This window comes from Nicotiana tabacum, chromosome 16 (genome assembly GCF_000715075.1).
Source record: "Nicotiana tabacum cultivar K326 chromosome 16, ASM71507v2, whole genome shotgun sequence".
NCBI classification, from domain to species: Eukaryota; Viridiplantae; Streptophyta; class Magnoliopsida; order Solanales; family Solanaceae; genus Nicotiana; species Nicotiana tabacum.
In genome coordinates, this window is record NC_134095.1 from 42724829 (window position 1) to 42749327 (window position 24499).

The window sequence follows — 24499 nt, forward strand, 5'->3', positions numbered from 1 at the left end:
AAAAATAATGTATATTCACAAAATCCAATTTTGTTTTCACTTACATCCTTGGAAAAAAAGAAAAAAATTAGTTTTTTGTTTACAAGTTATTCTCTATTCAAAAAATTCACAGAGTGTCATCATATTCTCTATAGTCATGTCCTAGTTTCTCTTCTTGGTTTTGTTAACTACATTCCATGAACCTTCACTATGTCTTCAACTGATTCACAGAAGCGGCAATACGAGCACCTGACACAGGTTGACGAAGTTTAGTACTATATTTTTTTAGCAACTACCATCTTCTTTCATAAGAAAAAACAAGAAAATATTGGTCAAAGACATGCTTACTGGTGTGCATCTGGGAATTCGTGGGAAGCAAAGAAAGTGAAGGAGAAGTCCAAAATACTTCATATGTGACGGAGAGTGGCCACATCAAAAACTCGAGCCCCAGGAAATTTGCTCTTTTTCCTAAAAGTTAAATTTATCAACTAGTAAAAAGAGCAAATTGTCCTGGAGCTCGAGTTTTTGATCTGGCCACTCTCCTTCACATATCAAGTATTTCGACTTCTCCTTCACTATCTTTGCTCCCCACGAACTCCCTGCTACACCCAATAAGCATGTCTTAGCCAATATTTTCTTGTTTTTCTTTGAATACAAATTTAAAGAAATATGATGGAAGTCTATGGGTGACTATGAAATTTTCAAGTGAAGAGATTGTTAATATAGCCAAAGAGTGTAGCTAATCAATTTAATATCTATAAATGCTGAAGAGATTGTTAACTGTTTTTTGTTCACAAAAATTGAATGTAACAAGATAAGTAGTTGGCAAAACAAATAAGTGCTAAATGCTAGTAGTTGGTAAATGCAATAAAAAAAATAGTAAAAAATAAGGCCACAAAAAATAGTAAAACTTCGACCCAATGTCCTGAAGTTTTTTAGTATATTTCTAAAGACTTCAGCATCTGATAAGCTGAAGTTTTTGTGTTGGATTCAATAGTTTTTGTCATAAAGCTTTTTAAAAAAACTTCGGCCCAATGCGCTGATATTTTTTAGTATATTTCTAAAGACTTCAGCACCCGATAAACTGAAGCTTTTGTGTTGGATTCAATAGTTTTGTCGTAAAGTTTTTTCAAAAAACTTCGGCCCAATGTGCTGAAGTTTTTTAGTATATTTCTAAAAACTTCAGCACCCGATAAGCTGGAGTTTTTGTGTTGGATTCAATAGTTTTTGTCGTAAAGCTTTTTCAAAAAACTTCGGCCCAATGTCCTGAAGTTTTTTAGTATATTTCTAAAGACTTCAGCACCTGATAAGCTGAAGTTTTTGTGTTGGATTCAATAGTTTTGTTATGACTTTTAACCAAAACTTCAGCTTAAAAAGCAGAAGTCATTTACTTCATGCTTAAGTTTTTTGAAACAAAAATGTACTTAAAATTCATGATAAAAGACACAAACATATTTGTATGACACAAAAGTGAACTAAAAAAATAATTAATGTATATTCACAAAATCCAAATTATGTTCAACCAATCCTCTAATCAAAAAATTCACACAGAGTCTCTTCAAAATCTCCATAATCATGTCCTTCTTGTTCTTCTGGAGTTTCATATCCGCTATCTTTTTTCCACTTTCCATGAGCCCAAAGATTGACAGCCAATTCTTTCCTGAATGTCAATGACTGACTTTGATCGAAATTGAAGACATCTTCTTTCTTCAACCGCATATCAATAAACTTAAGAGCAAATATACCACAATCAACACTACAAAAAACACATGAAAAAGAAATTGAAGAATCGTTAACACAAGGGCAAAAAATAATAAACATAAGATGCATGGTAAAACATATGCGAAACACGTACTTGTTAGTCTGTTGCGGTGTCTTCATCCACATAATTTGAAATTTTTCCACAGGACTTTCCCCATAAAATTTATTGTGTGCCCCAAAATCCAAGCATTTGAGACAGTGTGGGATCAATCGGGCATAAATTCTGACACGTTCAAGCGTACGATCGTATGTTACACTGCCCATGGAATCATACACATATATAATTTTATCTTTAAAGTCCAAAATTCCAAAAAAGTAGTGTGTAGATGTCTGGCCCGTCCTTGGCTTAAGTCGAAATGGAAAGAATACTTTTCTAGCAGATGCCCATGAGATACCACAGGAAAGGTCGAGGCCTTTTACGTAGTTGGCCACCTTTTCATTCGTTGATTCTTCCTCAAACCAACTAAAGTCCGTAAGTGGCTGAATAACCGCTTCTTCTTCTTCTTCTTCTTCTTCTTCAGCCTGTTGTTTGGATATCCTCTTTCTCTTTGATTTGCTCTTTTTTTGATCCTGCATTCTCTTTTGCTTCCTTTTGTTAATTATCTTCATCTTTTCTTCTGAAGGATGAATACCATCCAGCTTAGTCATATACTGATCGAAAAGTAAATCTGTTACTGCACATCTTGATTTTGGATAACGTGGAAGGTGATAGCAATATTTTTTGCGCAAGTAATATATGCCCACATCAATATGCTGCAAATGAACAACAACAAATGATAACATGTGAAAATACCACTATGAAGTTTAGAAAAAACGCATTACAAAACTACAAACAGCATGACAAAAACTTAAGCATATTCAGTTTGAAGTGTTAGGCTGAAGTTTTAGCAAATAAGCTAAAAAACTTCAGCACTTTACTATGAATAAAGCTGAAGTTTTTCAAATTACAGTGCAAAAACTTTACTATAAAAAATAAGCTAAAGTTTTGGGAAATACAGTTGAAAACCAATTCAAAAAACAAACTTAATAACTTACTTCATCCGCAAGATCAGAGTCAGGATCCATAAGCTCGGTAAAGAATGATTTTGCAATATCAAATCCAGCTAATCTGAATCGATTGGAATCATATTCACTGGCATCCATCTCCAACCACTCTGTAAATCTTTCGATCAATCCACTGTCTTGATTAACATAATGGAAGGGACACCTTCTTGTATTCTTTCCTACTTTCCAATCTTGCCCCCTTTGCTTTTTTTTTTATAAACTACATAAGGAGATCTCAACCAAATACTCTCCATACGAATCTTTTTTCCTTTTTATCTGGTTTTTCTTTTGCTTGCTCTTCCTGCTGTTCCGTTACAGCTAACTGCTGTTGTTCAGCAGCAGGGGAAAAACTACAGCCATCGTGGCAGATGCTTGATCAACTCCCTGCTGTTCACGACGTTCTTGTGTCTCTTCACGAACAACAACAGCAGCAGAATTACCTTCTGAATCAGTCCCTTGTGTACTACCAAGTGAAAATGAACATAAATTGAAGTTGGGGATATCACTGGTGTCACACATAGGAGAACTGGAAATCTTCCTTCTCTTAGGTTTTGGAAGAAGTTCTGATGCATCAGATGAGATCTGCAAAAGCAAGGAAAATATAAACATAAATAAAACTGATAGAAAATACACATTAGGCAAAAAAATAGCTTGTAATTGAATTGCAGAAAATAACTACCTGGTCTAAGTGTTGCGACACAGATGGTGTTTGCATTCCAACAGATCCTGTATCTTCATGCAAAAAAAAAAACTAAATAATATTGACTAAATTTTATAACAACATACTTCACACCTGTCTTTGAGGCAACAAGTGTGAATATATGTATTTCTCCTTTTTCATATAGCTGCATAAGCTCACCAAATTCTTTTTGAGCTGCCTCGAGTCTTTCTGAAAAATCATTCAAAAACATAAAAAAGAAAATAAAGTATGTAAAATTTCAAACTGTAAAAAATATACTTCAATCAAATATAATAAATTCATGATCTATAGAATACCTTGACGTTTGTCTTCCGCTGTGGTTTCCCCAGGCTGCATGCCTTTGTCAATGCCTTTGTCAATATCAGCATTTACAGCTTCATTCATTTGTGAACCAACGTCGAGGAGCATTGGAGTATTCTCTGGAAGGTTTTTCTCAACTCTACCTTCATTCAATTCAGCATCATCAGAGAGTTTTTGAGTTGTGTCAATTGAAGCACAACTAGTTTCAACTTCCACTGCATATTCATAAAGAGGGTGAATAGATCAACTAGTTTTTCTATATATATAACATAGAAAAAATTTATAACTGTAGTGAAAATTTCACTATAGGATATTATAAAAAAAACAGTTAAAACTTCAACTCTAAGAAGGCTGAAGTTAGACAGTCACAAACAAAAACTTCGACAGTTACAAAAAAACTTGGACAGAAAAACTTCGACAGTTACAAAAACAAAAACTTCAGCTCTAGAGCTGAAGTTCATCAGTTACAAAACAAAACATTCAGCAAAAAAACATGCTGTAGTTTTTACAAAAAACACAAACACATGAAACAAAACTTCAGCTCCAATCTAAGGTATCATTGAAATATTATAAACTTCACACTTTGTACCTGTAGTAACAATTTCCTGTGTATCACCACCTAGAAGTTCTTTGCAAATAGCTAGTAATCCTGCATACCGATCGTCTTTCCCAATAGTGCTAGACACATCACTCGCTTTCAGTTCTAAAGTACAAACAGTTGCTTGATCTCCATTGCCAAACAAATTTTCTTTTCCAATATCACTTTCCAAAGGACAACTCGGTGCATGTTTTTCAGTGCCAACAACTTGATCATCTGAACCTTTCTCAGTTGTTAACTCTTCATCATTTCCATCTTTACTCTGTATACAAACACTAGATTGTTCCTCTCCACATTGTTGTTGAACATGTTCATCGACTTCAACAGCCACTTCCTTATGTGTAGCATTATCATCTGCGACTTTACACAATGCATCATGAGCATTATGTTCTTCAGTCTCAACAACTTGATTATATGCACCTTGCTTGCTTCCAATATTCTCAGTTGATACTGTGCTTCATCATTTCCATCTCTGCTCAATCTATCAGCACTGGGACGTTCCTCTTCAAATTGTTCTTGAACATGTTGATTGCCTACAAAAGTCATTTCCTCACGTGTAGCATTTACATCTACGACTTTATCTAATGCATCATCAACAACATTAATATCCGATGGATGTTCGTAACAGTCGTTCCCCCTATCATATTCTCAATGGTTACTCAAATCAAAAATGTCATCATCCATTCCATTTGATTTGTTGACAATCTTAAACAACTGTTCAAACTTCTCATCAAAATATTCCTAGAAAAATAATTACTAACAATGATTAATCTGAATAACATCAACAGAAATAAAAAGACTTCTCTATAAATTAGCTTACCTTCACTTTTACAAAAACCGCATCCACAAAAGCAGATCGCTCCTCCTTTTTAAACTTATCAAAAACTTCTTTCACGATTGTGCTTCTTTCTTTTTCTGCATGCCTTTGAACCTCCATCGTTAATCTCTAGAATAGACACACAACAAAAATTCAGATATAGAACAAAACTTCAGCTCAAAAACATGTTGTACTTTTACAAAACACAAAACTAAAAAACTTTAGATCAAAACTTACAGAACATATTGTGTCGAGTAATTCATTGTCATCAAAGTCACTTGTAGAACGGTAAGAACGATTTTGAGTACGAAATGATTCGCCAATAAAAGGAGTTCGATTCGCTTCTTTTCATCGACTCTGACTACGTGGTGATTCACCAATAACAGGAGTTCGATTCGATTCTTTTGATCAACTCAGAGTACATGGTGATTCACCAGTTGAAGGACTCACGTTAAGTACCTTTGAACGAATCTGGCTGCATAGTAATTGGCCAATTAAAGGCATTGAATTCAATTCCTCTTCTGTAGGATATATATCCAATACCCTAAAGCTGCGATATTTCTGTTTAATACAAAAAAGTATATTATGAGAAGAAGAAAACTAATACATCAACATATTAACACAAAGACAAAAAAAAAGTAACTTACTTCATGACTACTGAACATCTCAAAAAGTTCGGGAAATTTAGGCTCTCCCACACATACATAACGTAACATCCTGGGAACCTGAGGGGTATCAAGGTACTCATCCTCTCTTATATACTTCTCCCAAATATCTGAAAGCGCTCATAGAACCAAGCACATAACGGAAAAGAAAATCCACCAAGTTTATACTCAGTTGCATGGAATTTGTTCTGCTTGTCCAATGCATGTTTTAGTGAGTAAATGAGCTTCTCATAAGCCACATTACCCCAAGGATATTCAACACAAACCTTATTATCTTCAACAATAGATGCATACTCCTCCATCACATATGACTCGGTCTTTTTCCCAAACAAAATAGACTCTACAACAAGAATTTCCACAAGCTTCACAACATCATCATCGCTCTCGCATACGTGTATGTGATTCACAACATTCTTTGAAATTTTATTCCGAGTCATAAAATCTCGAATATCCTTCAAAGTCACACCCTTGGACTTACCAAAATAGCGCTTCAGAATATTGCTCTCTCGATTAATTGGCTTTTCAACATTATGTGATGTGATCTGAAAACCACACATAATGTGAAAGTCTTCAAGGGTGAAGGAAACATCATGGCCAAAAATCTTGAAACTAATCGAATCTCGATCATTCGTGAATATTCAAGAAAGACACAGACAATGAACCAACTTCATGCTGCATTTGAAATTCTCCATAGCATAATGTATCGAAATGTACTATTGTGAAGCTTATCCCGTTGTGTAGGAGTCAAGAAAGTTGCAATTAGTTTCTTCAAATCATGGTTCCCCTTCCAGGAACCCTTAGAGTTAAACCAATCTCGAAACTCAAATATCTTTGACCTGGTCTTGTAGGTGAAGGAGAAGGGACATAAGGACTTGGGGGTATTACAGGTAGTCTAAGTGCTTTAGGTGCATTATGTGCTTTGCGTACTTTAACTGCATTAGGATCTTTAGGTGCTTTAGGTGCCATCTGTTCAAAAAAGTAAAACATACAAAAAATAACATCAGGACATTATCAAAAAGATCAGTTAAAACTTCAATCTCTAAGAAGGCTGAAGTTCGACAGTTACAAAACAAAACTTCAGCTCTAAAGCTGAAGTTCGCCAGTTACAAAAACAAAACCTTCAGCTCTAGTGCTGAAGTTCACCAGTAACAAAAAACAAAATCTTCAGCTCACCAGTTACAAAACACAAAACATTCAGCCTCATGTTGTAGTTTTTACAAAAAACAAAATACAAATTTAAATCCAAAAATAATGCCAAAACATGAAAAAAAAACTTCAGCTCCTATCTAAGGTATCACCACTTTAATAGTATCATCTATTTAACTCTCAAAATTTTAAAAATTTGGACGTCTAATTACTAAAGAATTTATAGATTTTCATCAACAACATAAAAACTCGTTCAAAAAACCTAAAAACACAATCTAAAAGTAAAACTAATGCACTTATCAAACTAAGTACTAATAAACTATTTAATCATAAATACATGACTATCAAAACCAAAACCAGAAAAAAACCCCCCAGAAAATCGTAAAATAAAACCCAAAAAATTAATGCAATGTACCTGTGATTAAATCGTAATGTGGGAACAACGACGAATAGCAGCTGAAAAATTAAAACAACGACGAAAATCCTTTGATTTCAGAAAAGAACAAATCAAAAACGCGAATAACGGGAGAGAAAGACAGAGACAGTAAAGGACTAGCGTATACTTGGAAAGAAAGTAGTCTTTTAATGAAGAAGGGCAAAATAGTCTTTCTAAAATACTTTTATAACAAAAAAACAGGTATGGGTACAAACAGAAAGACAAAACAACTACAGGTAAAAAAGGGGCGCCCAAATAAGGCGCCCCGTGCAATTTTTACAGTTATCTAAGACTAGTTAGTCCATCATATTAATCAAAATAAGACAAAGACCAAGACTAGCTCTGGGGAATAAAGGATTAATTTGTTGTATATATATATATATATATATATATATATATATATATATTTAATTTGGATAAGTTAATTAATTATATATAAACAAAGATAGAGTAGTATTTTCAGATGTCCTCTTCACGAGGCAAAGAAGATAAAAAAATGCAACAAAAGTTATAACCAGTTGAACCAGATGTACAAGTTTAAAGCTGTGAATATCAATATATAAATGTCCATATACTTCCAAAAATTACATAGTTAAGATGAATACCTAGATAGTAGAGATGGAAGGGTACAACAGCAATAATCAGCAACGAACTCAGAAAAATGAGTAGGCAACAACAGCAAAAAAAAAACGGGGTTTGAAACCCAGAGGAGCAGCAAATTTTGAAAGAGAAAGATCCCAGTAAAAGCTAACTAATTGTTCTACTATTTCTCTAAACAATTTTACCCACAAAATACTACTCACCAAACTCTCAAGTTTCAACTTACTCTCCGATCTCCTCCTCCCTTATGTTAATCTCCGTTATATAGATGTGTGGGTGTGTTTTATAACTTATGTAAGGAAGTGGGGAAGTGGGGATTGGGACGTTAGGGATGCGAGGCTGGTGGGGGAGCTTTTTGAGGGGAGATGTGAAGAATAGGGTAAGTGAGGGGGTTAGGGAATGCAGATCGTGGGAGTAGTTTAGGATACTTACTCTTTGTTTTTTATTTTTTTAAAATTATTTTTTCAGATTTACACATTTTCTGTTTTTTTTTGTTGGTATTTTCTGGTTTGTTTTATATATATAACCCATCTTTATTAAATAAATAGAAGGTAAAATACATAGCTCTCTCTCTCTCTATATATATAAACCAACATAGTCTTAGACTTAAAGAAAACTATATAAATAAGAAAACTCAATATTTACACTATAGTTTAAATTATACAAAGAAAAATATTATAGCTTACATTTAAAATTAGAAGAAACCAAATATATATTTTTTTGGTAAATTTTCTTCTTTTTTTAAAAATAGGAACAAAAGTTATACTCTATTTTGATTGGATTAATTGTTTTTTCTATTTTTTCTATTAGTGTTTTAAGCTTAAGGTTTTCTCTATTCATTTTAGTTCTGTGTTTGCATAGGGGTAGTTTTGTAGACGTGGTAGGTCCATTGTTCTAGTGCCTGCTCGTGTTTCTGTTCTCGTAGTCACTCCTTTGAGTTATTTTTAGCTCTTGGGTTCGCAGCTTGTAGTCCTTCGTTCCTAATACCTTTTGCCTATAGTGGCGGTAGTGAACGATGAGAGAGTAAGGTCATGTCCTCGGGAGGGGCTGGGGGTAGGGTCCAAGGGTGGAAGGGGGGGGGGGGTAAGAAAGCCTCTAGGTTGAGAATTGGGTCTTGGAACATTGGAATGTTGACAGGGAAGTTGATAGAGTTAGCTAAGATTCTTCAGAAGAGGAAGATCAACATAGCGTATGTTCAGGAGACTAGATGGAAGGGTACGAGATGTAGATGGGTTTAAACTATGGTACTCAGGGAGCGCATGAGGTAAGAATGGGGTTGGTATTCTAGTAGACAGGGACCTTAGGGAGCTTGTGGTTGAGGTTAGGAGGGTAAATGATAGGTTGATGAGTATTAAGTTGGTAATTGGTGCATACGCTCCTTAGGTAGGTTTGAACCAGGAGGTCCAGAAGCAATTTTGGGATGATTTGGACGAGATGGTGCGTCGTATCCCGCACACAGAGAAGTTGTTCATTGGCGGAGATTTCAATGGTCATATTGGGGCTAGTTCTAGGGGTTATGATGATGTGCATGGCGGGTACGGTTTTGGGGATAGGAATGAGGGAGGTAATTCATTGTTGGAGTTTGCTAGAGCTTTTGATCTAGTTATAGCTAACTCGAGTTTCCCGAAGAGGGAAGAGCACCTGGTCACTTTCCGAAATTCAATGGGCAAACTCAGATTGATTACCTTCTCTGTAGGAAATGCGAAAAGGTCTGTGTACTAACTGCAAGGTCATCCTGAGTGAGTACCTCATGACTCTGCATAGGTTCCTAGTTATGGACCTGGAGATCAAGAGGAGTAGGAGGAAGAGGGCGGGGTGTAGGCAACCTAAGATCAAGTGGGGTAACTTGACCAAGGACAAAGCTCAGGAGTTAGGGGAGAAGTTGTTGGTTGTGAGGGCCTGGATAAGTATGGGTTCTCTTGGAGGTCATAAAGGGTACTGGTGGTGGAATGGAGAGGTTCATGGTAAAGTGGAAGCTAAGAAAGCTGCTTATTTGAATCTAGTAGAGAGTACAAAAGAGGAGGAAAAAAAGACTTATCGGGAGTGTTACATAAAGGCAAAGAAAGAGGCAAAGTTAGCAGTTACGACGACTAAGAAAGCAGCATTTGCTCATTTGTACGAGGAGCTCGAGGGAAAAGGTGGGGACAAGAGGTTTTACTGGTTGGCCAAGGTGAGGAGAGGAAAGCCCATGACTTAGACCAAGTCAAGTGCATCAAGAATGAGGATGGTAAAACGTTGATGGATGAGGCACTCATTAGGAGAAGATGGCAGACATACTTCCATGAACTGTTAAATGAGGAGGGGGATAAATGTATTGTGCTGGGTGAGTTGGAACACTCCGAGAGTCGGCGAGATTTTGGGTACTGTAGGCGGATTACGGTAGAGGAGGTGGAAGGAGCGATGTGTAAGATGTGTAGGGGCAGAGCAGCGGGGCGGGCAGGTTTGGAGTGTCTCACTAGGTTGTTTAATGTTATTTTTAAGGCAAAGAAGATGCCCTAAGAATGGAGGTCGAGTACAATGGTTTCGCTTTACAAGAACAAGGGTGATATCCAAAATTGCAACAATTATAGAGGTATCACGTTATTGAGTGGCACTATGAAGGTTTGGGAGAGAGTGGTGGAAGCTAGGGTGAGGAGGTGCATGTCTATTTCCGAGAATTAGTTTGGATTGATGCCGGGGCATTCGACTACGGAAGCGATTCATCTGGTAAGGAGATTAGTAGAGTAGTATAGGGAAAGGAAGAAAGATTTATATATGGTGTTTATTGAACTTGAGAAGGCATATGATAAAGTTCTGAGGGAGCTCTTGTGGAGGTGTTTGGAGGTTAGCAACGTTCCGGTAGCGTACATTAGGGTGATTAAGAATATGTATGATGATGCTAAGACTCGAGTGAGGACTGTGGGTGGTGACTCGGACCATCTTCCTGTGGTGATGGGGTTGCACCAGGGATCGACTCTTAGCCCATTTTTGTTTGCCTTGGCGGTGGATGTACTATCGCGTCACATCCAAGGGGAGGTGCCTTGGTGCATGATATTTGCTGATGATATAGTATTGGTAGACGAGACGCGTAGTGGAGTTAACGCGAGGTTGGAGGTTTGGAGACAGACCTTGGAGTCTAAATGTTTCAAACTGAGTAGAACCAAGACAGAATACTTAGAGTGCAAATTCAGTGAGACCCATGATGCAGACGTAGAGGTTAAGCTTGATGCTCAAGTTATCTCCAAGAAAGCAAGTTTTAAGTATCTCAGGTCTATTATCCAGGGTAACAGAGAGATTGATGAAGATGTCACACATCGTATCGGAGCAGGGTGGATGAAGCGGAGACTCGCTTTCGGTGTTTTATGTGATAAGAATATGCTATTAAGATGTAAGGGTAAGTTTTATCGAGTGGTGGTTCGACCCGCTATACTATATGGGGCTGAGTGTTGGCCAGTCAAGAACTCCCTTATGCAGAAGATGCGAGTAGCAGATATGAGGATGCTGAGATGGATGTGTGAGTGCACCAAGTGAGATAGAATTAGGAATGAAGCTATCCAGGAAAGAGTGGGAGTAGCCTCCGTAGAGGACAAGATGTAGGAGTCGCGGCTGAGATGGTTCAGACATGTTAGGAGAAAAAGCATTGATGCCCCTGTCAGGAGGTGTGAGAGGTTGGCCATGGAGAGTTTGAGGAGGGGTCGAGGTAGGCCTAAGAAGTACTGGGGAGAAATGATTAGGCAGGACATGGCGCTGCTTCAGCTCAATGAGGACATGACACTTGATAGGAGGGTGTGGAGGTCAAGGATTAAGGTAGAAGGTTAGTAGGTAGTTTATAGTGTTCACCGATAGGCTTAGTAGCATGCATTTCCCTTCATATTATTTGATTTTATTACGATATTTGGTTTTGTTCGCCTCAGGTATTGTATTACGTATTGCTATTATTGGATACTATTTTCCTTCCTTGCTTCCCTCTTCTTCTTCTTGCCCTTCCTGAGCCGAGAGTCTATTGAAAATAACCTCTCTATCTGCCTTAGATAGGGGTAAGGTCTGCGTACAGACTACCCTCTGTAGACCCTACATATTGGGATCAAACTGGATTTTTTGTTGTTGTTGTTGTTCTTGTAATTTTCGTAAATGAAACCTATTAAGAGAAAGATAAAAGTTTAAAATATCAAAATTATACCTAAAAGAAATATTTATACTTAAATGGTATAGAATTCGGGTGTGGTCAAAAATTAGTTATTCACAATTAACACTTCTAATAGTGGATAAGTGGAAGGGGTATTTAATATACATATGGATAAAGGTATATATAAATATAAAAATTCTTAACAGGTTAACGGTTTATTCGATAATCCGATACCAATAAGTCATTAAGACACTTTTGCGGTTCGATTTTCGGTTTCGGTTCAATTTTGAACACCCCTAATTTAAAAGTAGAAGTTTCTGGATTTTACCCAAAAGAATCTTGAGCAAGCTTAAGCCCAACAAGTTCCCATTTGGATTGGTTTAAAAAAAGTAATTTTTCAGCAGAAATAACTTTTAAACCAAAAAATAATAAGTTGGGGTTACCCGGCTTATTGCTTTTGACTTGTTTTAAGCAGTTTTTAACTTATTTTATAAACTTTTTTTAACTTTGCTAAACACTAAAAAAAGCTAATGTATGGGGTAAAATATGTTCATATGTAATGATCGCATGAGAAAGCGATACGTGGATCCGAAAACAGAAGATAGTCGGACCCGAAGAAAATGATCTCGCTTGACATCGGAAAGAATGATATTCATAAAGGCAAAAAATGCCTACCATCCGATTGCATTCAATAAAGAATATTCTATAACATTACGTGCATAATCCGTTACAGAAAAATGGTATTCACCGCCCACCGTTAGACATTCTTCAATGTCTTTCATAATTGTCATTTAAGAAGAGTTTGATCCTAGGATCTTGTTCCCTAGATGTAATAATAAATAGTGAGTTCAATTATCATTGAAAGGGAACGGATTTTCTAACAAGCATACACTATATTCTATCAAAAGCTTTATAACATTTGACTTTCTTCCTTATTTATAGTCCTTACTGTCTCTGGAAGCTCTGCGCCGGGACTAAGATATCTTCCATTTTACTTCAATTTGAAGGTTAAGTCCTACATTTTGATTTAATTCATCTATTATTTTTGGATCAAATCTATTCACTTATCTATAAACTACATATAAATTTAACTGCGCTGTTTTACGAGTAAACAACTAAAAAAAACTTAAACATTGATTTGACCAGCTTAAAAGCCAATCCAAACACCCTCCAAATCTTAGTAATAAGCAACTTCTTGCGTTGCTTCGCAGTTGGATACTTAATGCATTTATTCAGCACACAATATCCATAAAAGCCAATTGAAGTATAATTTGTCAATAGATATTACTTCTTCCACTTTAAATTAGATGAGGTAGTTTGAATCAATACGAATTTTAGGAAGAAAAAAAGAAGAAAAGACTTTTGAAACTTGTGGTCTTAAAAGTTTAAGGGTAAAGGTTTTGTAGGGCTATGACATTTGTGTGAGTATAAAAGCTTTTCATTAAGGGTAAAATTGGTAAAATGAAGGGTTTAAAATTGAATAATTTTACAATTATAGAAATGTGTCATTCTTTTTGGAACGGACTAATAAGGAAATTGTTCATCTATATTGAAAGTTTGAAACAGAAGGAGTATATTTTAACAGATAATTAAGAAACCGCAAATTATTTAATTGCAAATATATTGTGATTTAACCACGATAATACTTTCTTTTCCCTATGTGAATATTGTGTGATTATACATCACAAGTGATAAGAAATTAAGCAGATATTGAAAGTAAAGGCGTAGACATTTTTAGCTGTAAAATCTGCAAAGTAAAAGAGGCCGAAATGTGGATAGAACTCTTGCTAGCTACTCCAGTTACCTTGTTATTATAGAACTAGTAAGTTCTTTTTGGAAATGGAATACAACTGTTAAATGTTTATAAATTCAATTCTTGAAATTTATGGAAATGGAGCAAAGTTTGTCGTTACTTATTTCTCCGACTGTGGCAATGGAGCAAAACCTAAAATCAGAATTGTCCGGAAGTTCAACCCTTCCTTAAGTAAGTGTTGACGTAAGATTAATTTATATGGACTACTATTTAATTTGGTTGATGCAACTAACAAAATTTTCAATGTGTCGCTAAGTGACTTCATGAGTCCATTTATCCATGATGATGTACATTCTACATTTGAGGCATGGGTTAAAGAGTGTGTAAGTGCATCTTACATACATTCTCACATGTGAAGATACATACTTGGTCACTTCTGAATATACTTGCTTACTTGTGATTTATTTAACACTACATGTAGGACAATAATCCAAACAACAGTGTTAATCAATTTTTGAAAGATATATCTAGAGGACCTGCACCGATGGTTACAACTATGTCTAAGTATATTGTGAATGGTTACAAATTTCACACCGAGGAATGCTCCAAGTATAAAAATGGCAATAACAGTGGGGTGTGTATCAAAGGTAGTGAAGGCAACCAGGATGGAAAAAATGATTATTATGGTGTGATCAAAGAGATTCTAGAATTATCATATTCAGGTTGGCCAAATAAGAAGATCATACTTTTCCGATGCAAGTGATTTGACCCAACACCTAGAAGAAGTACAAATGTACACTCGCAATACAACATAATTGAGGTTAATAAAAAGAGGGAGTATGATCGCCATGATCTTTTTATAATTTTAGAAACAATTAGGCAAGTGTATTATGCTCCATAATCATTGCGGAGGGATAAGGCTGATTGGTTGGTCGTAATCAAAACTAAGTTTGTTAGTAGGGTGGAAGTTGAGAATGTGCTAGATGTTACTTATCAAAATGTTACCTCAAGTGTTAACCAATGGTGGATGATCAGTTAGAAAATGACTTGGAGCATCCTCAACGCATATTAGAAGAAGTTGATATGGAGGAAATAACAATCATAGAAAATGAGGACGAAGAATCACCAAATGAAACGGAAATAAGTGAAGAGGAAGAATTTTCGAACGAGCAAGGATACTTCGAAAACGACTAGCATGTTAGTTTTTTCAAGCGCTCTCAACTTATATAGATTTATATTCTCAGTTCTAATATTTTCTTTAATTTATGCAGATGACTGGTAAGGGTCGAGGTAGGTCTAGGAAGGATAAGAGACCTATTGATCATGATGATGGTGCTACACCCTCGCTTCGTTCCACTCCACACTTACATCGCTCCGCTGATAATGGCCGACAACAATCTTCTAGACAGACATCTTTTCTACCACATCCATCTACTCATCAGACTACCTACCGTTCGCCCTCCCAACAGTATTTTTACCATTCTGCACCACAGGGCTGTACCCCCTTCCTCCATATGATCCTGCATATGGTTATATGGCTCCATCGAGTCAGCAGTCACATGGCCATGTGGTGATATGCCCGTCATCTGCTCCATTTGCTTCATCACCAACTAGATCGCATCCATCTAAATTTTAGCCAGCCGGATCGCAGCAATGCTATGGATCACAGCAGGGGTCTAGATCGCAACAAGGGTGTGGACCATCTTCATCAGCGACCCCGTCTCCCTCTCTAGAGAGTTTGCCTCCTAGCATTTCTAGACTTCGCCTTTGGGATAGTAGAGCTGAGCCAAATACCCCCCTTCTCCACACGCTTCAGCATCATCGAAGGATGATGATCCAGAGGAAGTGTGGTATGATCGTTATCATAGGATGATCATCAGGACTGAGGGCAATGAGTAAGATTTATTTATTACTTCTTTATTTTTGCTGAATTATAATAGCTACTCTTGTTTATTTAATGTAATTGTTATGTTGCAGGTTCATACCTAATCATCGGACTATAAAGATAATCACTGAACCTCTTGTTCGGTTGTATAATGCACCCTATGCGACTTGGAGTGACTTTCCACCGGAGCTCGTGCAGTAAATTTTCAACCAATTTAAGGTTTTAATGCAATTTTTATCTTTTTAAGCACTATATTAACAATATTTCCATCTAACGTTACACACTTTATTTGTAGACTAAGTGTGCCTGAGAGGAAAAGCATAATAGTGAAATTCTTGCAAATTTTGTGTTCAAATGCTGAGGCAGTGAACACAAAAGAAAGAAGCCTTCATGGGTTCTACCAGATTTATGGGAGGATCTGCTGAGGCAGTGGACCACCGAGAAATTTGAGAAGAGGAGTGAACAAGGAAGGAAGGCCCGAGCATATGATAAGGGTAGCTCTTTACATTGTCTGGAAGCAAGGAGCATGGGGACTACGAGGAGACTACTGGTAATTTCTTAAAATATTTACATCTATTTTTATCGAACTATATTTCTATATTTTAATTTAGTTAACACATTTTATTATATTTGTAAGAAAAAAAATATGGGGGGAAGATGACTCATGATGAGTTCTTCATAGAGACTCACACCCTCAAGAAGCAGACACCGATAGATCCATCTAAATGGGTCGAGGATCGGGCAGAGACTGCATATATGTGTCACGACCCTAAATCGGACCCGGTCGTGATGGCGTCTATCGTGAAACAAGGCCATCCAACACAAATTCCCAATCCATTTTTAACAGTTATAATAATTTAATTTAAATCATTAACAGATGATAAATCCCAAAATAAAGTGAAATAGATCTAAAACGCATAAATAAACACAGCCCGACATCGGGGTGTCACCAGTCATGAGCATCTAACATAAGTCTAAGAGTATGGAAAAAGGACTGCACAGTCTATTACAGAATCCAATACAAGAGAAAATAAAGATAAGAGGGAGAAGCACTGGGCTGCGAATGCCGAGCAGCTACCTAGTGAACTTCAACTAGCCCGCTGGAAGCAATCAACCCTCGCTAGCAGGACACGAGGCTCCTGTATCTGCACACAGGGTGCAAGGAGTAATGTGAGTATGCCAACCCAGTGAGTAATAAAAGTAAAGGCAGCTGAGCGATAAGAAAACACGTAAAACATAGCAAAATGCTACAAAGAGGCAGTAGAAAATCAATACAATGCAATAGAACAGTGAAAACTAGTAAAAACACCTCGGTTAAGTAAAAACCTCTTTAAAATATCATTTAACAGTTTAACAAGTGAATGAAAGCAGCGAGAAAAGATAAACACATAAAATCAGCCCCTCGGACACAATATCAACAAAATCAGCCCCTCAGGCAATAACATGGAACAACATCAGCCCCTCGAGCTATATCACATATCACACTGGGTACCCGCGCTCACTGGGGATGTACAAACTCCGGGAGGGGCCCGTTACTGCCCAAGCACAATATCAAGTCATCTTGTGGCATAATCAATAGGCTCTCGGCCTCATATCAAGCCATCTCGTGGCATAACAACTCAGGCACTCAACCTCATAATCATAAATTAGTGCAACACTGCTGCGACGTGCAGCCCGATCCCATAATAACCTCACAACACAGGCCCCGACACTACTCAATCAGAAATCTCTATAAGTCCCCCGGGCACAGTAAAATATGATGCTCAACCCAAATTATCATTTGAGATGTCAAAAACAGAGTAAACATGGCTGAGTTATGAAAACAGTAGAATATAGCATGAATGAGTGCAAGTATAAAGTCAAAACAATGAGAAATAGTAGTAAAAATCCCCTAAGGGTCCAAAACAGTTGGCACGAGGCCCAAATATGGCATTCAGCCCAAAACATGATGATAGCAAATAGTTTTCAATCAAATATGCAGTAAAACAGTCATACGGAATGGACTAAATCACAATCCCCAACGGTGCTCGACCCCATCACCTCAAAATAGCACAACGATGTGAAATCCGGGGTTTCTTACCCTCAGGACAATATTTACAATCATTACTCACCTCTATTCGGTCCAAACTCTAGCCCGCGATGTCTTTGCCTCTCGAATCAGCCTCCGGATGCTCCAAATCTAACCAAAATCAGTGCAAAACCATCAAAATATGCTGAGGGAACAAAGACCACTTGAAAGTAATCAAATTACAACACAAATCTCAAAATTAGCCAAACCCGACCCCCGAGCCCACATCTCGGAATCCAATAAAAATTAAATCAATAGATTCCTTATCACTCCCCGTGTTCATTCATATCAAAAGCACCAAAATCCAACCACAAACGACCCTTCAAATCCCTAATTTTAGGTCTCCAATTACAAGCCCTAGGTCTTCAATATTTAGGCTTAAATTCTACAAATTCCATGATTAATTAGGTAGAAATCACATTAGGATTGAGTATTAAGTCTATAAATCTTACCTCCAAGTGTTCCCCCTTGATTCCCTCTTCAAAAATCTCTAAATCGCCCAAAAATGGTGGAACTTAGTCTAAAAATCGTGGAATTGGTCTTTTAAATCATTCTGCCCAGCTATTTCAAATCCTTCTTCGCGAACACAGTCCACGCCTCGCGTTCGCGAAGAAAAAATTTAAGTTGACCAGAAATCCTCTTACGCGAACGCGATTCCTCAGCAACTCAAACCTTCGCAGACACAGCATCACCATCGCGAATGCGTTGAACACAGACCCATTCCTTCACGAACACGGGACCCTCATTGCGAACCCAAAGACCAACAATCTTGCCTCACATCCCAACCCTTCGCGAACGCGAGGGCCCACTCGTGAACGTAAAGGCCAAAAGCCTGCAACACCAACGACAAATTTTTCTGCAATCTTTTCAGCTTGAAATGATCCGTTCAACTACCCGAAACTCACCCGAGGCCCTCGGGACCTCAACCAAACATGCCAACCTATCCCATAACATCATTCAAACTTGTTCCAACCTTCGGAATGCTCAAAACAACATCAAAACACCAAATTTGCATCGGATTCAAGCCTAAGAATTTCAAAATCTTCCAAGTTCCGCTTTCGATCAATCCGAATGACCTGAAATTTTGCACACACATCCCAAATGACACAACGGACCTATTGCAACTCCCGAAATTCCATTCCGACCCCTATATCAAAATCTCACCTATCAACTAGAAAACATCAAAACTCCAATTTCGCCAATTCAAGCCTAAATCTACTGCGTACCTCCAAAACACATTTCGATCACACTCCTAAGTTCCAAATCACTTCCCGAAGCTATCCGAACCATCGAAACTCAGATCCGAGCCCTTTTTCACATAAGTCAACATCCAGTTGACTTTTCCAACTTAAGCTTACTCAAAAGAGACTAAGTGTCTCAAACCTTACCAAAACCTCTCCGAACTCGAGCCAACCAACCCAATAATACATAATACAGCTGAACAAGGCAATAATAAGCAGAAATGGGGGAAATAGAGCGGTAACTCATGAAACGACCGGCCGTATCGTTACATCCTCCCCCTCTTAAACAAACGTTCATCCTCAAACGAGTCAAGAAACATACTTGAAGCCTCAAACAGGTGAGGATATCTGCTCCGCATCTCCCGCTCTGTCTCCCAGGTAGCCTCCTCCATGGGCCGACCTCTCCATTGCACTTTCACTGAAGGTATATCCTTTGACCTCAACTTTCGAACCTGACGCTCCAAAATAGCTACTAGCTCCACATTATAAGTCAAATCATCATCTAACTGAACCGTGCTAAAATCCAAAACATGAGACAGATTGTCAATATACTTTCGCAGCATAGAAACATGAAATACCGAATGCACACTTGACAATCTGGGTGGCAAAGCAAGCTCATAAGCCACCTCCCCAATCCTCCAAAGCACCTAAAAAGGCCCAATGAACCGATGACTCAATTTACCCTTCTTCCCAAATCTCATAACACCCTTCATGGGTGAAACCTTCAATGGAACCTTCTCACCAACCATGTAGGATACATCCCGAACCTTCCTGTCAGCATAACTCTTTTGTCTTGACTGTTGGTGCGCTATTGGATAGCTCACTAGGCCCGCCGCTTTCTCAATCGAAAATGGAAACTAGCCTACTGAACGATTCCATCTATCACTTACGTCATTTCTCAAGGTCAGTAATCTCAATTTTAGAATTTAAGCATCAAGTCATCGTTCCATCATCCAACATGCTTCTATCTAAGTGATTTCAGCTGTACGAAACCTCTCCTGAATCACATTCACCTTGTCTAAAGCATCCTGCACCAAGTCTGTACCCAATAGCCTAACCTCATCCGGCTCAAACCAACCCACTGGAGATCTACATCGTCTCCCATATAAAGCCTCATATGGAGCCATCTAAATACTTGACTGGTAGCTGTTGTTATAAGCAAACTCTGCGAGCGGTAGAAACTGATCCCATGACCCTCCAAAATCAATAACATAAGCACGCAACATGTCCTCCAATATCTGAATAGTGCACTCGGACTGCCCGTCCGTCTGATGGTGAAAAGTTGTGCGCAACTCAAGCTGAGTACCCAAATTTCGCTGCACAGACCTCCAAAACTGCGAAGTAAACTGAGTGCCCCTATCTGAAACGATGGAAATTGGGACACTATGCAAACGAACAATCTCCTGGATATAGATCTTTGCCAACCCCTCTGAAGAATAGGTAGTACACACAGGAATGAAGTGCGCGGACTTGGTCAGTCAATCCACAATCACCCAAATAGCATCGAATTTCTTCAAAGTCCATGGGAGCCCAACTAAAAAGTCCATGGTGATCCGCTGCCACTTCTACTCTGGAATATCCATCTGCTGAAGCAAGCCACTCAGTCTCTGATGCTCATATTTTACCTGCTGACAATTAAGACACCGAGCTACAAATCCCACAATGTCCTTCTTCATTCTCCTCCACCAATAATGTTGTCTCAGATCTTGATACATCTTCATGGCACCCGGATGAATGGAATACCGCGAGCTATGGGCCTCCTCCAGAATCAACTCCCGAAGCCTATCTACATTGGGCACACATATCCGGCCCTACATCCTCAACACCCTATCATCACCAATGGTCACATCTCTGGCATCATCGTGCTGAACTCTGTCCTTAAAGACAAGAAAATGAGGATCATCATACTGGCGCTCCCTGATGAGATCAAATAAGGAAGACCGAGAAATCACACAAGCCAATACCCGACTAGGCTCCGAAATATCTAACCTCATAAACCGATTGGACAAGGCCTGAACATCAACTGCAAGAGGTCTCTCCCCAACTGGAATATATGCCAAGATCCCCATACTCACCGCCTTCCTACGCAAGGCATCGGCCACCACATTGGCCTTTCCCGGATGGTACAAAATAGTAATATCATAATCCTTTAGCAACTCCAACCATCTCTGCTGCCTCAAATTGAGATCCTTCTGTTTGAACAAGTGTTGGAAGCTACGATGATCAGTAAACACCTCACAAGACAAACCATACAAATAATTCCTCCAAATCGTCAACCCGTGAACAATGGCAGCCAACTCCAAATTGTGAACAGGGTAGTTCTTCTCATAGGGTTTCTACTGACGAGAAGCATAAGCAATAACTCTACCCTCCTGCATCAACACACACCTAATACCAACTCTCAAAACATCACAATACATGGTATATGAACCTGAAGCTGATGGCAAAACTAACACTGGAGCTGTGGTCAAAGCAGTCTTGAGCTTCTGAAAGCTCTCCTCACACTCATCCGACCACATGAAAGGAGCAACCTTTTGAGTCAACTTGGTCAAGGGCGATGAGATAGATGAGAATCCCTAACAAACCGGCGGTAATAACCTACCAAACCAAGAAAGCTGCAAATCTTTGTGGGTGAGGACGGTCTAGGCCAACTCTAAACCGCCTCTATTTTCTTCGGATCAACCTGATTACCCTCGCTGGACACCACGTGCCCCAAGAAAGCCACTGAATTGAGCCAAAACTCACACTTGGAGAACTTTGCATAAAGCTTCTCCTTCCTCAATCTCTGTAACACCACTCGCAAATGCTCCGTGTGCTCCTTCTGACTACGCGAATACACCAGAATATCATCAATGAAAACTATGACAAACGAGTCGAGATAGGGCTGAAACACGCTGTTCATTAAATGCATGAATGTTGCTGGGGCATTGGTCAGCCCAAAAGAAATCACCAAGAACTCATAATGACTATATTGGGTCCTGAAAGTTGTCTTAAGAATATCCGAGTCCTTGATCTTCAATTGGTGATAACCTGAGCGAAGATCAATCTTGGAGAAGACCCTAGCTCCCTGAAGCTGGTCAAATAAATCATCAATGCGAGGCAAAGGATACTTGTTCTTGATTGTCACTTTGTTCAACTACCTATAATCAATGCACATCCTCATAGTGCCATCCTTCTTCTTCACAAATAGAACAGGCGCACCCCAAGGCGACACACTAGGCCGAATGAACCCCTTATCAAGGAGTTCTTAAAGCTGCTCCTTTAACTCCTTCAACTCCGCTGGTGCCATACGATACGGTGGAATAGAAATGGGCTGAGTGCCCAGCACCAGATCAATACCAAAATTAATATCCCTGTCCGGTGGCATGCCCGACAGGTCTGCAGGAAACACATCGGGAAAATCTCTCACAACAAGAACCAAATCAATACTAGGAGTCTCTCCACCGACATCCCTCACAAAGGCAAAGTAAGAAAGACAACCCTTCCCAACCATACGTTGGACCTTCAAGAATGAAATTACCCTACTGGCAACATAATCAGTCAAACCTCGCCACTCAATCTAGCACACCCAGCATAGCCAATGTCACTGTCTTAGCATGACAGTCTAAAATAGCACAACACAGAGATAACCAATCCATGGCCAATATAACATAAAAATCTACCACACATAACAACAACAAATCCACCCAGGTCTCCAGACCCCCAATAGTCACAACACATGACCGGTACACACGGTCCACAATAATAATATCATCTACCAGAGTAGATACATGAACAGATGAAACAAGAAACTCACGGAGTGTATCCAAATAACAAGTACAGTACGATGACACATAAGAATAAGTGAATCCGGAATCAAATAATACAGAGGCATCTTTGCAACAAACTGAGATGATATTTGTGATCATGGCATCTGAAGCAATAGCATCGGGTTTAGCTGGGAATGCATAGAAAAGGGCCTGACCGCCACCTGATCGACCGCCCCCTCTAGAGCGACCCCTAGCTGACTGACCTCCATCCCTAGCTGGGTGGGTAGTGGTGGTGAAGTAACTGGCGCTGAAGCCGATGGCTGACCCCTCTGCTAGGATGAACCCGCAAGACAATGAGGACATTGTCTCCATATATGACCCAACTCTCCACACTCGTAATAACTCCCGGGTTCTAGAGACGGGGAATGAAGGTAACCCTAGCTAGAATGATTTGCAAATGCACCTGGCACAGACAAGCCCTGGACTGATGGAGCATAGGACGAACTCTAGGTGGAAGGGCATTGAGTGATGACTGGCCCTGATGAGAACTGTGAGAACCATGACCCGATGACGCCCCACGATAACCTGGGCGAGCTGGCTGAGCATGCCTGAATGGACGACCTCTGTGTGCTAAAACTGACCCCTCGAAGGAGAACCACCATAACTACCAGATCCCCGAGGCCTTTTGGCCTCCCTCTCATCTCGCTCCTAGCGACGAACTGACTCAATCTCGCGAGCAATGTCTACAACCTCCTCAAAAGTAGCACCAGACACCCTCTCCCTGGTCATGAGAATACGAAGCTGACACGTGAGGCCATCAACGAACCTCCTAAATCCTTTCTCTCTCCGTAGGAACCAACCAAACAACATGACGAGCTAACTCCGAGAACCTCATCTCATACTGTGTCACAGTCAACTCTCCCTAACACAACGACTCAAACTACCTGCGCAGCTTCTCTTTGTGAGACTGTGGCACATACTTCTCCAAAAAGAGAATGGAGAACTGATGCCAGGTAAGGGGTGCCACATTAACAGGCCTACGCCTCTCATAAGCCTCCCACCAAGTGAAGACAACTCCAAAAAACTGAAAAGTAGTGAAAGCAACCCCGCTGGTCTCCAAAATACCCGCTATACGAAGAATTCTCTGACACTTGTCCAAGAAACCCTGGGCATCCTCACCGTCTGCACCACTAAAAGTCGGAGGCTGAAGTCTACCAAACCTTTCCAACCTGTGTTGCTCATCCTCTGGCATAGTAGGGGCTACATAGTCCTGAACTACTGCAACCGGCTGGGCTGGAGGTGCCCCCGGTGTCTGAAGTCCCTGCACGACCTACTCAGGTGTGCGAGCGGCGGGAGTCTGAGTGCCTCCCCCGACCTGAGAAGTAGTTGCGGCTGTAGTAACTGAGACCGCCTGAGCTAGTCTAGTGCATACTGATAGAATCTGAGTCAGGGCCTCCTGAAGACCTGGAATCACAATGGGCATAGCTGGTGCCTGAGCTGGTACTGCTGGAGCATCCACAACTAGGACCTGATCCTAAACTGGGGCTGCTGGTGGATCTGCAGGTGCTGCCCTAGCTGCTGTGCGGGATACACCCCTGCCCCTACCGCTACCTCGACCGCGTCTTCGGCCTCTAGTGGCCACAGCTAGTGGT

The 24499-nt window shown here is 39.3% G+C and overlaps 2 protein-coding genes and 1 long non-coding RNA gene across 4 annotated transcripts; 1 reads left to right on the plus strand and 2 right to left on the minus strand.

The window, feature by feature from the left end:
• Positions 1 to 1505: 1505 nt before the first annotated feature.
• On the minus strand, positions 1506 to 3534 carry LOC142170675 (uncharacterized). Its single transcript, XM_075232768.1, has 4 exons — positions 3464 to 3534; positions 2776 to 3366; positions 1835 to 2493; positions 1506 to 1735 (listed from the first exon to the last, which is right to left on the minus strand). The coding sequence occupies exons 2-4, from the start codon at positions 2881 to 2883 to the stop codon at positions 1510 to 1512; spliced, it is 993 nt and encodes a 330-aa protein (XP_075088869.1). The 5' UTR covers positions 2884 to 3366; positions 3464 to 3534; the 3' UTR covers positions 1506 to 1509.
• A 1163-nt stretch (positions 3535 to 4697) lies between these two features.
• LOC107780630 (uncharacterized) lies at positions 4698 to 8596 on the minus strand. Of its 2 annotated transcripts, none has more exons than XR_012700025.1 (4): positions 8250 to 8596; positions 5847 to 6830; positions 5437 to 5760; positions 4698 to 5328 (listed from the first exon to the last, which is right to left on the minus strand). It is a non-coding gene; the product is annotated as an uncharacterized LOC107780630 (long non-coding RNA). The 2 variants fall into 2 exon arrangements; XR_012700024.1 differs by having other exon boundaries at positions 8052 to 8596.
• Positions 8597 to 9274: 678 nt separating this feature from the next.
• Positions 9275 to 10243, plus strand: LOC142170218 (uncharacterized). Its single transcript, XM_075232067.1, has 3 exons — positions 9275 to 9310; positions 9430 to 9755; positions 9811 to 10243. Exons 1-3 carry the CDS (start codon positions 9275 to 9277, stop codon positions 10241 to 10243), a joined length of 795 nt encoding a protein of 264 aa, XP_075088168.1.
• Positions 10244 to 24499: the final 14256 nt, after the last annotated feature.